This window comes from Drosophila arizonae, chromosome 4 (genome assembly GCF_054131065.1).
Source record: "Drosophila arizonae isolate 15081-1271.41 chromosome 4, UAZ_ARI_1.0, whole genome shotgun sequence".
Classification (NCBI taxonomy): Eukaryota; Metazoa; Arthropoda; class Insecta; order Diptera; family Drosophilidae; genus Drosophila; species Drosophila arizonae.
The window spans coordinates 3,736,713-3,752,446 of record NC_142924.1 but is presented as its reverse complement, the minus strand read 5'-3'; the positions used below and the strand labels follow the sequence as shown (position 1 = coordinate 3,752,446).

Sequence of the window (15,734 nt, the reverse complement as noted above, 5' to 3'; positions counted from 1 at the left end):
AATCGCCCGTGTGTCCCATGCTCGAGTTAGCAAAAGCAAGGGCAATCAATTGTTGCCATCGAGCTCTAAATGCATCCGACCAGAAACGCGCCTCAACTAAAACAACAACAACAATAACAGCAACCAGAGCAACCAAAACAAAGCCCAAGACTCAAGCAGCTCGTAATTTTATTACTAGCAATTCTAAAAGTCAAGCGCCTTAATTAGCCTTTGACTTCCGCAACGTTTGCAGCACACGCAGACGAGGAATGTTTGTCCGTTCTGCTATGTCTTTATATGCATGCGTATATCAGCTAGTGGGTGGAATGATTTATGAGTGTGCCGAAATGTTCATAAATCTATTTTAATGGCAATTGTTTGATTTGTGAGACCATTATGCATCAGGATTCAAGTGCTTAGAGCCGTTCAGGGAGCCATTTAATCAGAATTTAAGGCGAGCGTACTCTAAGAGGGAAATGCCACACAGCGCATAGACATATTCTAAATTATATCGCATTCATTATTTGCGACGTGAAGCGTTGAATTTGATTTAAGGTCACAATCTCGACTAGTTGACTTCATTGTCTCTAGCTACATCATCTTTAGAAAGGCACAACAAAACTTAAACACATCATCAGCAAATCCTGTACGCTAAGGTCATCCAGACGATGAACTTTCTATAGAGTCCGTACGCAGCTCTCGTTTCATTTCCTTCTTGACAAACAGGATCAGATCAGGCACTTGAAACGATGTTCATTATCTTGCCGATGATGATGATGACGTGAATTGTGTGGATGATGCCGTTGCGACCTTGAAACAAAAGTGCAAAAATTGTTGACGCATCAATTGTTGTTGTTGTTGTTGTTGTTGTCGTTGCTGTTGTTGCCGTTGCTGTTGCTGTTGCTGTTAACTGGGTGTAGGATGTATGTAATTAAGTTGAACTTGTTGCCGCTTGTCGTTTATAGCTGGCATTTGCTGTAGCTGTCGCTGCTTCGGCTGCTGCTGCTGCTTTTATGGCCGACAAAATTGATAATGCAAATAAATCCAATGTCCGATTTATAACGCAGCGCTCAAATATGCTTAAGCATGCTCGAATTTCACTAATTCTATATATGTGCATCAGCTTATTAGCAATTGGAATTCTATTATTTATTAATGCTGAAAATTATTAATATTTGTAAATTAATTTGTTGGTATAGAAAAATTTTGGAGCTAAAATTCATTTGTAATTTGAGAAGTTTTTGAACTAAAAAATTTTAATATATTTCAATTATTTTTTTGTTAATTTTTTTTTTTTTTTTTTTTTTTTTAAGACAGTTTTATATAATAATGTATTTACTTGTATTTAACACTAAAATAAAAATAAATTAAAAATTAATTTTAAATACTTATTCAGCTTCCGCTCTTAATAGATTTATTATCGTATTGTGGAATAAAATAAAAATAATCTCAAGGAAAATCGATCGCTTCATTTTTACAGCAAAGCGAACTTAAATATTTATTAAGCATTTGTATTGTTTTTAGAGCATTTGCGCAGCAGCCTTGTGCCTTCTTTTTTATTTTGTTTCAAACTAAATTGATCTTCGAATTGGATTGAAGTCTTTTAGGTATTAAAGAAGTCTGATCACATAGAAGTCTGGGCAAAGCTGAAATCTTTTCGTCAGCAAAAGACGTCAACGAATATTTCTAGTATTGAAGTGAACTTGAATGCTGTATGTAAATGGCTGATAGATTCAAGGAATTAATAAATAAATATTTTGGCTAGTTTTGTCTAATTTTAGAACATCTACTTTTTGTATTTTTGGTGAAAAAAGTTTGAAATATTAATAAAATAAATGTGTTTGCATAACAAAAACGTAGAAAGTTGTTTTTGGTTCATTAACCTTTCTAGATTTGATATCTTTAAGCAGCTCACTCTTGCCTCAACCTTGTGGTTTTATTTTTATTACATATAAATCTCATCTGAAATTCAATTAAAATTCGTTCGGTATTACCGAATCGTTAGAAGTTTGCTATAATACTTCTGCATAGAGCATTTGTACTTCGGCCTCAATTCACACAATTCGCTTTCCCACACCTGTTAGCTAATTAATTAAATTACCTGTCATATTGTGACTTGTTCAATATTATTTCCAAAAAATCAAGTGAGGTTTGTTGAACCGTTCGCCGGACTTGCAGTGGGTGAAAATGATTCATTGTTTGTTGTCGCTGCTTCGATTGCGGCTCGCCCTGCGCTTTGTATGCTGCCGGCGAAATTATTGTGGTAGTCAGCTGTCCAAAATGCATAAAAATACAAATAAGAACAAAAGCAGAACAAAAACAAAAGTCATGCGAACTTATTATTTATGTGCCAGACGCGGAGCATCTTAACTAGTGCCTAGCCACATCCTGGCTGTCGACGCGTCGCTCGCTGGGAGCGCATACAAATCAAGTTGAAGAGGAGAAGAACCTGTCCACTTAGTCGCGCTCGTAGCTGGCACACAAATTGCGCAATTAAAGTTATTTTTTATTTACATGAATATATATACTATATGAATATATATATTCTTGAAGCTAAGCGGCTTAAGAAGTGTCTAGCGTAGAAAGTTCGTCTTTTAATTATTCCATAACAAAATTGTCGACGCACTTCAGCTAAAGTTGAAAACTTTTAGCTTAGAGAGCTGTTAATTTGTTGTGCATTTGTTTTTGTTGTTGTTGTTGCTGTTGTTTTTGGCTTGATTGCCACAAAAATATCGCATTTGAAAGTTGAAATACTTGAACCCATGTACAAATCGATATATCGTCTATCTTCCGGTTATTTGACTATATTACTATTAACAATAATTGAATTTCTAGTTTCAACTTAAGCTCAACCAGCATCATTTGTATTTTTTTTTTTCCAGTTTTTTTTTTTGTGTGTGCATTTAGTTTACTTGGTTTTATTTTTAGGGTCTCGAATTAATCTGCTATGCAATCCATTAAACGGCCATAATTTGTCAGCAGCTCGATTAATGAATGAAACAACATTAATTAGCAATTAAAAATGCTTTGAACAAGGTTTCTACGTAGAATCTGAGACCCAGTGCCCAAATGCCCGAATGCTGCATTCGCTTTTTGGGTGCAGTTACGAAATTCGTTGACTTTGTTTCCAGTCGAGCCGATGATTGATGAAATTTGAATTAATCTCGCGCCTTTGCAATACTTTTATAGCAGTACTAACTGCTAATCGACGAGCCTCGAGCCTCGAGTGAATTCAATTTCAGTGAAGCTGGCAGCTAAGGTCAGGCAACGCAACGAGAGCCCTCAAAATGCTGTAGACAAAAGAAAACTAGAGCCAATTGAGCCAGTAGGGTTTCGCCTTGGTTAAGTGATGGACTACAAGATGCCCTCTAAACGGGCTCATTAGTTTCCAAATGCTAGACTGAAGATACCCTAAATTATAGTATGGTTGACATATAAATACCCTGTTCTCGATGTGAACTATAAAGACTATTATATTATGCGAGTTCGTAATATTTTTTAAGAGCAAAAATACCCTACAATTAGCAGTTGGATTCTAGCCAGCTCTTATATAAATTTAAATTCTACGAGTACGGGGTATATATGTATTATTGTAGCTAACATTTATCTGCAATTCCATTTAACGAATCCGCATATCGAATATTACAATTATTAGCAATACCAATTTTAAATACTAATGGGGTATACATCTTTATTTCTGCCCAGTTAGAAGCGTACCCTTCACTATTTTGAGTATACCCCATTTGTCTGGCTATCTTCCCTATAAGCCCCTTCGCTACAGGGCATCCAAAGTGTTAGCTGCTATTAAAGCTAGTCGGCCAATTTGCGACACATTCACGGTCACATCAAATGTGAGGCAGTAGCCCAAAAACGTGAATCTGCGAGCCGTCTTGGCAACTCGGCTGCCCGATTGTCGAGTCGTTGCGTAGCAAATGGAACGAGCTGCCGTCAGCTGGCAGGAAGCCGCAAACGCCAACGCAGAGGCTCTGTGGTTGTTGCACTTGAAGTGCTGGCAGCTTCACCTGCACCACTACCACCAGCAGCACGATCACCGTCAGCGAGCACCACCGACGAGCAGCGGCGCATGCGTAGCCGAGTCAACTCGAAGTGTATTATCCGAAGTCGGGTGCGCTGCCTGTTCGGATTGATGCTCTTATAAATAGCCCTGCGTCGGCTCTGCTTTTCTTATTTGAACTTCAAATCTGCTCGAGTTCGCATCTCGAATCGTGGAGCGGTATTGAAACGCGCACGTTTTCCCAGCGTTTCATCTGTCGCGCTCATCTCGGTGTGTGTTCGTGTTCTGAAAGAGTGTGTTGCATACAAGTGGGTAGCTGTCGCCATATACAGCAGTGCTATATAGAACATAGAAGCTAATCTATATATAAATCACTTATATAAATTTTTAGCTGCTGACGCAAGTGTTGATCTGCAAATAGAGTTTGTGCCGCGATTGTTGCAGCCAAGATGAAGATGGTGAGTCGCTATATAGAGTAGAGCATATGTGTCTCCAAATCGTGCAACAATCAAGTAATAACAATATCAGCCAATGGATACTTTAAGCGTCAGAATGCAAGAGAGGTTCACACTTTTTTTTTTTTTTTGGGTGCAGTTGCAGTTGCAGTTGATGCCAGCTGCTATTCGTCTGTCAAACGAAATTGCCCAAGCGAGCAGCAGTAAAAAAAAAGACAAAAAGACAGCAAAACAAACAACGAAAATTTGCATAAATAGCGCTACAATTGTAGAAAATCAAATGAAAATGAAATGGAAAACAAACGGGGGAAAACTGCGTCAAAGCCAAAGTAGGTGGCAAACAAAATGCGAGCAACGAGACAACAAATGACCCTTAAGCCTAATGGCTTCGTTGATTCACTAAATGTGTTAGCCAAGCAACCAAAAAAAGATAAAGAAAAAAAAAAGGTTTGTTGGCAATGCGAAAAGCCATCAACCGGAAACACATTCATAAATCCCCTCGAGAAAAAGCACTTAGCGCGCTTCACGCTCTGCGCTCAGTTCTTGGCTGCCCAAAAATGTGGCAAGCGATTTGACAACGTTGCGTATGCGCAATGTGTGGACAGCCAAAAGCTGAACTTGATGAATGAATGATATATATAAATATATATATATACATATATATTGTATATATGTATATGTGTTACATATGGCGCAGCAGCCTAGAAGTTGGGGACAACGAGTCTGAACCTAATGTCAGCAATAAAAACAAGACACACTCAGCTGCGCCTCAAGGTCGTCTTCACACACTCACAGTCAGAAAGATAGAGAGAGAGAGAGACGAGTGGGAGAGGGAAGCTGCGACAGCTCATTCTGTTAAAGGGAATTTCACACGCCTCAATTGTGACAATTAACGCGCCTTCTAGCTGATTATTGGACCTGTTGTCTCCGTCATTACGCATTGTTGTAAAGGTGAGCTGTGATTCAGCAATCGGATACCCTGGAAGCAGTCAGTTGTGGGTGCAGCTGTTGCAATGCCTACAGAATGATGAGTTGGCAATTTGTCAAGAGATTTCATAATAGCCAAATTCAAATATGTTTACATTAATTAAGTAGAGCGGAAATTTGAGGCTCTCAACCACAAAACACAAGACCAAAATTAATATTTGATATATATATATAATTTTTGTTTTTTTTTTTTTTCTTCTAACAATTCCATATCTGTTAAGCTATATAAAAAATGCGAATTGCGGTCCGCCTTCTGCTCATCACGTTAAGAATTTATTGTATGACACCTGAGTCACAGCCATATAGATACATACACACATACATATATCTCACAACATTTGAACAACTTCTACACTTACTTGGGCAGCGACTTAATGGCCAACATTTTACGAAAATAGCAGTTTGGCGCTTTAGGCCATAAAGTCGTAATGAATGTAGCCCAGAACAGAGAAGTCTGAAACAAGCTGAAGAAGTTGTTTTTTCATTTTCTTTTTTATTTATGGTTCCAACTGCAGTTGCACATTTGAGTAGATGAATTCTGAGTTGTCAAATTGACAGCTGAGAGTTGATTGCGGCTGTGCAGAGTGCCATTTTATAATTTGTTGGCTGTTGTCTTTTGCCTTAATTTCAATTAATCAAATAACTCGTCTCGCTGCTGCGTGGGAGTTTGAAACAATTTTTATATACATTTGGATGGGCTCTTGGCTTTGTCTTTTTATATGTTTACGAATTCAATTCGCTTGATAGCTCGTCATTAGAAGTTTATGGCATCGAGAGTTCTCTCAAGGCGATCTTTGATTCTCCCCCACCCGCTCTGCCCTAAGTAATTTATGAGCTTCGATTCGAACGTTTAGATTCCGGGTTCGATTGCCAGACTTGTTTGCTCGCCTCTACAAAAATCGATCAGCTTAATGGCTAGAATTGAAAGTGTAGCATTCGACTACCAAGAGACAGTCGGCAGGCTGAAGTCTTAAATCCTCTCAGCGATGTTTATGAATGATTTTGCCAATCTGCGACGTGATGGACTTCAGATGTTAGCTGCGACAAAAGTATTTAGAAACTAGTCGAGCAATTCGCGGCAATTCAATTCATCAAACTTTAATAATCAAGCGACGATCCAGCGACAGAAAGTTCTTTTATCTAATCGAGCATAAAACTATGAAAATTGCGTAACAACGTGCTAATACGTTATGTATTAATTAGAGCATTGTCGGTTCAAAGTGCCGCATGCTAATTTCGGATGCGCTGACATTGACTCTAACTGGAAACCTGATGCTGTAGCATCTGCTACCAGTTTTTGATTTAGTTTTTTAGTTTTTTTTTTTATTTATTTATTTATTTTTTTTTTTTTACTCTTGTTGCTGCTGCCGCAACGGTCTGTGAGGCATGCGGGAATAAGGGCGCCTTTGGCGCCAGCCTGTCATTGGTAGCCAATAGTTGACAAGCATTCCAAACAACGAGTGCTTAAGCCCAAATGATTTTCAGTACGTTCACCCAATGTCATTTACAAGTGGAGCCTACCACGTTAAAAAATGACTCAATCTGTTTCACGAGCTGTGCCAATTGTGACCCTATTTAATGTTATACATATATATGTGCATATAATATATCGAAATATAAATATACTGTATTTGGGTAGCCCTAATGCTGTCAATAGCTGCCTCACTTGCCTACTGGCTAAGACAATGATCTTTCATATTTATTTAACTTAATCTTTTATCTTTTTAGCAACTTCGCTTGTTGTGCATTGTTCTGTGCGCTGTCGCAGCCCAATGCCTGCTGGATGATACTCGTCGACAGGATAATTTTCTGGTGGGTTGTGTCTATATGAGCCTCGCTAAACCAGCCAGTTAATGGAGTCTTTTTTTACAGGGCTTGCCAGACCGGCTATACCCACCGCTGAAGGGCTACGCGTATCCAACCCCTGCTCCCACGGGTTATACCTACCCAACCCCTACTTTTACGGGTTATACCTACCCAACACCTAGAACCACACCTAAGCCAACACCTAAAATAATAAGTCCTCCAACTCCCACTCCAACGTACTTACCTCCAACTCCAAGTTCAACTGGATATGTCTATAACACTCCAAAAATTCCATTCGTATTGCCACCTAAAACTACACCTACACCAACAACAAAAAGACCTACACCTAAAATAATACGTCCTCCAACTCCCGTTCCAACGTACTTACCTCCAACTCCACGTTCAACTGGATATGTCTATAACACTCCGATAATTCCATTCGTATTGCCACCGAAAACTACACCTACACCAACAACAACAAAAACAACACCTAAAATAGTACGTCCTCCAACTCCACCTCCATCCTACTTACCTCCAACTCCAAGTTCAACTGGATATGTCTATAATACTCCAAAAATTCCATTCGTATTGCCACCTAAAACTACACCTAAACCAACAACAACAAAAACAACACCTAGAATACGTCCTCCAACTCCACCTCCTCTACTACCTCCAACTCCAAGTTCAACTGGATATGTCTATAACACTCCAATAATTCCATTCGTATTGCCACCTAAAACTACACCTAAACCAACAACAACAAAAACAACACCTAGAATACGTCCTCCAACTCCACCTCCATCCTACTTACCTCCAACTCCAAGTTCAACTGGATATGTCTATAACACTCCAATAATTCCATTCGTATTGCCACCTAAAACTACACCTAAACCAACACCTAAAATAGTACGTCCTCCAACTCCACCTCCATCCTACTTACCTCCAACTCCAAGTTCAACTGGATATGTCTATAACACTCCAATAATTCCATTCGTATTGCCACCTAAAACTACACCTAAACCAACAACAAAAAAACCAACACCTAAAATAGTACGTCCTCCAACTCCACCTCCATCCTACTTACCTCCACCTACTGACGGTAAAATTGGATATGTCTATCCCGTTCCAAAAATTCCATTCCCATTGCCGACGAACCGATCAGCGACTCCTATAAACCCAAAAGTTACCGTCGATAATTCCAATCACAACTCCGACGACCACACGAACGACCTCTACCATTGCGCCCTCGTATCTGCCTCCAACCATAGGCTATTTCTACCCAAAGCCCAGAATTCCCTTTATTTTCTAGGCTCCTCAGATGCCTTTCCCATTACTAATTAATTGACACGATTGCCTCTGCGTGCCGATAGGAACATACGATATTAAATAATTGTAATTAACTGTAATAAATTAATATAATATATACACTTGAAAGTGTTGTACCTGAGTCTGCACTCGCCGTCTCTGCATTCGAATTTTAGTCATTAAAGTATGTTTGTAAAAATCAGCCGAAATAAATCGAACTATGTCAACGAAAATGATGATTTTTTTTTTTTTATTATTAATTTAATAAAATTTATGTAATAAAACAAATGTTTTTTTTATACCCTGAACCCATTGAAAATGGGAATGCTGGGTATAAGGGTTTTGTGAAAAAGTGTGTTACGGGCAGAAGGAATCATCGCAGACCCCATAAAGTATATATATTCTTGATCAAGGCGACGAGAAGTTATAAGGGCTAGAGAGCTGAAATTTGGCATGCATACTCGCGTGTACCATACGCAGTACAATTTTATCATATTTTTTCGATAGCTCGTCCGATAACTTTTTTATCGAGAATAATCAAAAAATGTATTATGTCTTCTCAGCCTAATTTGAACACTTATAGATCTAAAGACAACAGATATACTGTGTATATACAGTTGATCAATATGAAGATTTACAGATCTTGGATACCACACCCCCTTCGCCATCAATTTGTAAAAAACGCAGTCAGTCAGCAGAGCGCATGATATACGTGCGTGTGGATGCATGTATATGTATGTGTGTATAAAAGTGCAGAATAAGTAGAATATTAGCTTAGAGGGTTCAGGGTATCTCCCAGTCCAGCAGTCTCGACGAGCCCTCTTACTTGTTTTATTTTGTAATGTATGTTTATTGAGACATACATGTGATGTTATAGACATATCATGTGATTATCAATAGCTGGAAAAATGCATATTTAAGTTAAGGGATAAAATATTTGGTCTGGTACAATATATATCCTAGTGCAGAGTTACGAGATGCCTAGATGCTATATGAACCATGGGAGAGCACTCTGCATACCTTATATATATATATGCATATATATATATATACAGTTGTGCTCGCTAGACACATCAGTAGCGTATGTGAGTGTGAATGTGTGAATATGTGAAAGGGAAGACGATTGCAAACACTTTTTCTGTTATCCGTCACATTCTGAATCTTATTCTGCCAGCGTTATTCGTATTACTCCCGAAACGACGCAAATCGCTCACACGAGGACTAAAACAGCTTAAAACGAATGATCTTGCTCAGAGTGAGAGCGACTTAACGTTTATTATTATTAATATATGACCTATGAATCTGCTATGGAATCAACTTTAAGATGGACCTAACTAGAGATTTGAGGAGCATACTTTCTAGCGCGTCAAGTAATTGCACCTAAAACTATGCAAACTGATATACTTATTCCAAATTAGAAACCCATTTGAGAGCGCCGACTAACCTAGCATAGTTAGCTTTGACAATTAATTCAACTGAAGAAATCTGATACCGGTCTCGAATTAGTATCGCGTAACGGTATATGAGAACCATTGAAATCGGAAATGATCTAAAGGATTCTAGGCAGCGAGGTAACATCCATCATGTGATAGCCAAATTCGTAGAGTTCAGGAGCGACCGGCTGGGAATGGTTAATGGTAAATTAGCACTCGTGACCCGTATGTCTTACTAAACATATATGTATACAAAACATATATATGACTATCGTGATTGGGTTTTTCTGTGTTTTTATACCAGATTATTGGTCTATTCATAGCGTTGGTCTAGACAAACTCTTAGCTGCTTGAATAAAATTAAAATTAAAATTAAAAAAAAAATAAATAAAAATACAAAAAAAAAAAAAAAAGTTGAAAATTTGCATTACAAAATATTTAAATAACATTATTGTTGTTGGGTTTTAGAAGCTAAGCTCAAAAACTTTTAAATAGATTATATCATTAGGTTGTCATCAGATAAAGATGAATATGCATACCATATCGATATACATATTTTTAACTTATGCAATTTTATTTAGTATACTTTATTCATTATTAAATATGTTTCTATGTGTTTGCGAAGAAAATTTGCAATATAGAAAAGTGGACTTAAAAGACATTTGTAAATCGTTTTGAAGGGTATTTCTTTATTAAAACTGTTCCCTGGCAATTGCCGTACAAATCATTAAAATCAACTTTCAGCTGGAGGTAACATTTGCTTGGTCGCTTGCTGGGTAGCCTCGATAGCTTGCCATTTAGTATCTGCGGCGACGGATGACGCGACGGTGGGTCTTGTAGCGGTAGCCATCAGTGGAGGAGAAGGTGTGGGCTGCGACGGGCTCGGAGGCAGCGGTGTCGTAGCTGTCAGCGCCATAGGATTCGACAGCTGGTGCGCTGTAGGACTGGACTGGGGCAGAGGCAGCAGCGGTGTAGACTGGAGCGGGCGCAGAGGCTGCGGGAGGCAGGTATTCGCTGACTGGAGCAGAGGCAGCACCTTGGAATGGGGGCAGATAGTCGTTGGAGGGCACACCACGACGATGGCGACGGAGGACGACGCGACGGTGGGTCTTGTAACGGTAGCCTTCGGCCGGGGAGAAGCTGTGGGCTGGTGCTGGCTCAGAGGCAGAGGTCTCGTAGGTGTCGGCAGCAACTGGTGCGCTGTAGCTCTGGACTGGAGCAGAGGCGGCAACGTTGTAGCTCTGAACGGGTGCGCTGTATGACTCTACTGGAGCGGAAGCAGCAGCGGAGTAGGTAGCGGGAGCCGAGTAGGATTGGACGGGAGCAGCGTAGCTCTGCACTGGAGCCGAAGCAGCAGCGGTGTAGGTAGCGGGAGCCGAGTAGGATTGGACGGGAGCCGAGTAGGACTGGACGGGAGCAGCGTAGCTCTGCACTGGAGCCGAAGCAGCAGCCGAGTAGGACTGAACGGGGGCAGAGTACTGCTGCACTGGAGCCGAAGCAGCAGTATCATAGCTAGCATATGAGGCAACTGGTGCGGAGGCGGCGCCACGGCCAGGTGGCAGGTACTGGTTGGTTGGCAGATGGCTAACATCCGCGGCAACGCAAGCGACGAAGGCAACGAGCAACAACAGTTTCTGCGAATAGAAAGAGAAAGACAATTAGTTGGGTCTCACTGTGGTAGCTCCTTACTAAGGATCTGTATATGCTTTAACTACCATTTTGCTAGCTTGCTTTTTGTTCTTCAGCTAACTACAGAATCCCAAGAAGAAATGATGCTGCTTGCTAAATTCTGCCGGATATTTATATGATTCTAATCACACCGCTTGCTATGCTACCAAGATTAGCATTTGACTTTGCATTAAATTAATGTATTTTGCTTTTTGTATAAAAAGTTAGACAGCACCGCCAAAAAAATAAATCTATTATAGTTTTTTTACTTTTCTTATTGCTATTCAGGTTTAATACAAGTTTCTTTCGTGACACACACACAGGTGCTTATTAATATATTTATATATATAAATATATTTATACATTTGCAGTGAATCAATTGAATTATGTTGGACTATTGATGTCCACAACCACTTGCAGCTTGAGCTTTAATTGGCCAGCCAAAAACGGGCCAAAAAATAATATGTTTTAATTAACAGTCTTCCTCTTCTTCTTTACCCCTCCGCACTGCGGAATTTCTCTCATCTAAGCTCGTGCCGCCTTTTATTTACTTATTTTGATTTATTCATTCACTTTTTATATTTATTTTGTTGCTCCCATTGAACCAAGTCAATTCATCCGTAATTAGATTTCGATATAATTCGATTATGGCTTCATTTACATATTGTCAACGCGAGTCGAGCTAAGACTGCCAGACTTCTTGGCAGACAGTGCCTCGAAAAAGTATTGCATAACTCAAGGATGACTGCTGAAGCGCCAAAAAACGAGTTTTTGCGGACTGCTTAAAGTCTTCAAGATAACCGAATAAGAGTTAAACTAAATGCATCTGAATATTTGCTATCAGGCCATCCATAAATGCGGATATACGGAAGACTCCCTATAGGCTATTCCTATTCGTTGAAGCAAATGCTCAGATAAGACATTTCGATATAGACTTAGAACTGATTTTGGCTGTGCCTGTCAGGCTGCTATATAATATACTTTAAGCCATGTACTAAAGGAATCGGCGATAAACACAGCATTGTTATCCGACACTAAGCAGAAAATAGTCTTAATTGGATCTCATAAAATATTTTATTTTTTATATTGATATGTAGATTGGTGTACTACCAAGTATCGATAAAAGAATGTTGGATGTTTTTCCTTAAGATAATATAGATAATTCCTTAATCAAGCATATTCCCCGATATTGAATTTAAGTTTGGAATATTGATTCGAGATTTCCTCGATGTGCCCACCTCAGGCATGGCTGATCAGGAAATACTATATATATGACTATTTAAAGGGCTATAGACTTAAGACTTCAATTCAAAAAGGTATATACGGTTATTGGCGGTGTGGTCAATCGGCTAAAGCTGTTTATATTACAACTTTACAGCTCGAAGGTAATTCTGAAAATAATAAATCCACATCTTCCATTCCCATACTTGTTTTTATTCAATATTGTTCCCGAAATCAAAATGCTTTTGTTAAGTTTTATTTAAATGGATTGGACCACGCTTCTATTTGCATAAAACAGGGTCTAGCTAGTTTATTTATTCTTTTGTAAAACACGCGCATTCGTGTATCCATATATAGATACAGATAGTTTGAATCGGTTTGAATTTCATTGTTCTTTTCAGAACTAAGTAGACTCCAAAGAAATCCCCTTTTATACATGCATATGTATACATACATATATATATATATTAGCTCATCAGCTATCAGTGCTGATCTGTTCAATCAAAGTCTAGAGAGATCCACACTTGATTCTCGCTTTGCACATTGCTTGATTTGAACATATCGTTAAATACTCAAACGACATCATATTTATGCGTATTTGAAGTATGCATGGTGAGTTCTAATTAATATAATTTGATGACTTTAAGGACTGGACTTTCCTCTAAGGGGACTCCATTTATAGGAAGCCCTATATCGATGATAAATGATAGATCACAAATAACAAGTCTTGGATATTTTCGTAGTAATTTTATTTCGTGAGCGAAAAAATGAAATTTTCTTACATATTATTTAACTTGCACTCCAAAATGAGCACAAGCTGATCACTTAGTGAAACATTTCAGATGAGGGTTTAATGACGACGACGGTAGACGACACGGCGGTTAGTCTTGTAACGGTAACCATCAGGACCGACCTCAGTCTCGACAGCTGGCACACCAACATCTATGACGGAAGGCTCAGAGATCTGGATTTGAGGGACAGCGGTCTGGACGGGTGGCAAGTAGTCGTTGGATGGGGCAGCAACAGGGGGCAGGTAGTTGTTGGAGAGCTCGCTCACATCACGACGGTGACGACGGAGGACGACACGACGGTGGGTCTTGTAACGGTAACCATCATCGGCCAGCTCATGAGCGGGAACAGGCTCAACATTCTGGACAGGGGGCAAGTACTCGTTGGATGGGAGTGGCTGGCTGATCTGCACTGGGGGCAGGTATTCGTTGGAGGGCAGCTCGTTCACATCACGACGGTTGCGGCGGACAACAACGCGACGGTTGGTCTTGTAACGGTAACCATCAACAGCGATCTGGCCCTGGGAGTCATCAACAACGTTGGAGACTGGAGCGAGGTATTCGTTGGAGGGAACTGACACCTCAACAGGGGGCAGGTACTCGTTGGAGGGCAGTTCGTTCACATCACGACGGTGGCGACGGAGGACAACACGACGGTGGGTCTTGTAACGGTAACCATCATCGGCCAACTCATGAGCGGGAACAGGCTCAACATTCTGGACAGGAGGCAAGTACTCGTTGGATGGGAGGGGCTGGCTGATCTGCACTGGGGGCAGGTATTCGTTGGAGGGCAGCTCGTTCACATCACGACGGTTGCGGCGGACAACAACGCGACGGTTGGTCTTGTAACGGTAACCATCAACAGCGATCTGGCCCTGGGAGTCATCAACAACGTTGGAGACTGGAGCGAGGTATTCGTTGGAGGGAACTGACACCTCAACAGGGGGCAGGTACTCGTTGGAGGGCAGCTCGTTCACATCACGACGGTGGCGACGGAGGACAACACGACGGTGGGTCTTGTAACGGTAACCATCATCGGCCAACTCATGAGCGGGAACAGGCTCAACATTCTGGACAGGAGGCAAGTACTCGTTGGATGGGAGTGGCTGGCTGATCTGCACTGGGGGCAGGTATTCGTTGGAGGGCAGCTCATTCACATCACGACGGTTGCGGCGCACAACAACGCGACGGTTGGTCTTGTAACGGTATCCATCAACGTCCAGGGAGCCCTGGTTGATTGGCTCCTGGTTGATTGGAGCCAGATACTCGTTGCTGGGAAGAGCAACGGTCTGGACATCCTGCTGCACAGGGGGCAAGTACTCGTTGACGGGCAGGTTGGCGACATCAGCGGCCACAGCTGCTATCACAGCAAAAGCAACGAGGAAAAGTTTCTGTTGAGCAGAAGGAGATTTGATTTGATTAAGATTCGGATGTTGAATATTCCACGAGATATGTTGGTATTTGGATGAGCGGAAGCAGCTCGAGATATGATGCGTACCATCTTGACTGCTGAAGTTGAGTTGTTCACTACAGTAAAACCGAAACTCTAATGAAGAAATACGCAGAACCTTTTGGTATTTATACAAATTCTTCTCGCTGTAATAGTGCTGTCTGCCCTGCATTGCTGTCGCCGTCACCGTCGCCGTCGCCAAAACAGTTGCTGTCGCTGTCGACGTCGACGTCGTCGTCGTCGTCGTCATCATCTACGGCGTTGTCTGTAAATTTCGCACGGCCAGACTCTGCACGAGTTCTAAGCCATTTCAGCGGCTCCAATTAACTGACCACGCTCGCTTGGCAAACTCGCTCAGAGACGAGCAGGCAGCAGCGACTGCGACGTCGGCGTCGACGTCAGCGCTTACATTCGCACAACGAGCTTAGCCAATTCGGTCGGACGGATTCTCTTAATTGTTTTCTTTAATCTTATGCAAAACATTTGATGGACAACAAGCACACACACACACACGCACAAGCACACGCAATAACTATATATATATATATCTATATGTTTATAGTTTTCGTTTGCTTTAACAAAGATTTGATTTGATTTGATTTAGTTATTGCTGTTGCTGTTGTTGTT

At 40.6% G+C, this 15,734-nt stretch overlaps 3 protein-coding genes across 4 annotated transcripts; 1 reads left to right on the top strand and 2 right to left on the bottom strand.

Annotated features, from left to right (window-relative positions):
* The first annotated feature begins 4,143 nt into the window (after positions 1-4,143).
* Positions 4,144-8,780, top strand: LOC149269008 (uncharacterized). 2 transcript variants are annotated; one of them, XM_089467046.1, is made up of 5 exons: positions 4,144-4,302; positions 4,386-4,452; positions 7,165-7,248; positions 7,309-7,900; positions 8,312-8,780. In XM_089467046.1, exons 2-5 carry the CDS (start codon positions 4,444-4,446, stop codon positions 8,581-8,583), a joined length of 957 nt encoding a protein of 318 aa, XP_089323172.1. In that variant the 5' UTR covers positions 4,144-4,302; positions 4,386-4,443; the 3' UTR covers positions 8,584-8,780. The 2 variants fall into 2 exon arrangements, with proteins under 2 accessions (XP_089323172.1, XP_089323173.1); XM_089467047.1 differs by having other exon boundaries at positions 4,160-4,306.
* Positions 8,781-10,649: 1,869 nt separating this feature from the next.
* Positions 10,650-11,848, bottom strand: LOC149269007 (uncharacterized). The gene is made up of 2 exons (XM_089466945.1): positions 11,696-11,848; positions 10,650-11,614 (listed from the first exon to the last, which is right to left on the bottom strand). The coding sequence occupies exons 1-2, from the start codon at positions 11,696-11,698 to the stop codon at positions 10,778-10,780; spliced, it is 840 nt and encodes a 279-aa protein (XP_089323071.1). The 5' UTR covers positions 11,699-11,848; the 3' UTR covers positions 10,650-10,777.
* Positions 11,849-13,601: 1,753 nt separating this feature from the next.
* On the bottom strand, positions 13,602-15,308 carry LOC149269006 (uncharacterized). Its single transcript, XM_089466944.1, has 2 exons — positions 15,156-15,308; positions 13,602-15,048 (listed from the first exon to the last, which is right to left on the bottom strand). Exons 1-2 carry the CDS (start codon positions 15,156-15,158, stop codon positions 13,720-13,722), a joined length of 1,332 nt encoding a protein of 443 aa, XP_089323070.1. The 5' UTR covers positions 15,159-15,308; the 3' UTR covers positions 13,602-13,719.
* Positions 15,309-15,734: the final 426 nt, after the last annotated feature.

What these genes read in the sequence shown, in the direction of transcription:
- LOC149269008 (XM_089467046.1), top strand. An exon ending in GTCGACAGGATAATTTTCTG is followed by an intron (nt 7,249 to 7,308) that starts GTGGGTTGTGTC and finishes CTTTTTTTACAG; the next exon opens with GGCTTGCCAGACCGGCTATA. An exon ending in AATACGTCCTCCAACTCCAC is followed by an intron (nt 7,901 to 8,311) that starts CTCCTCTACTAC and finishes CTCCAACTCCAC; the next exon opens with CTCCATCCTACTTACCTCCA.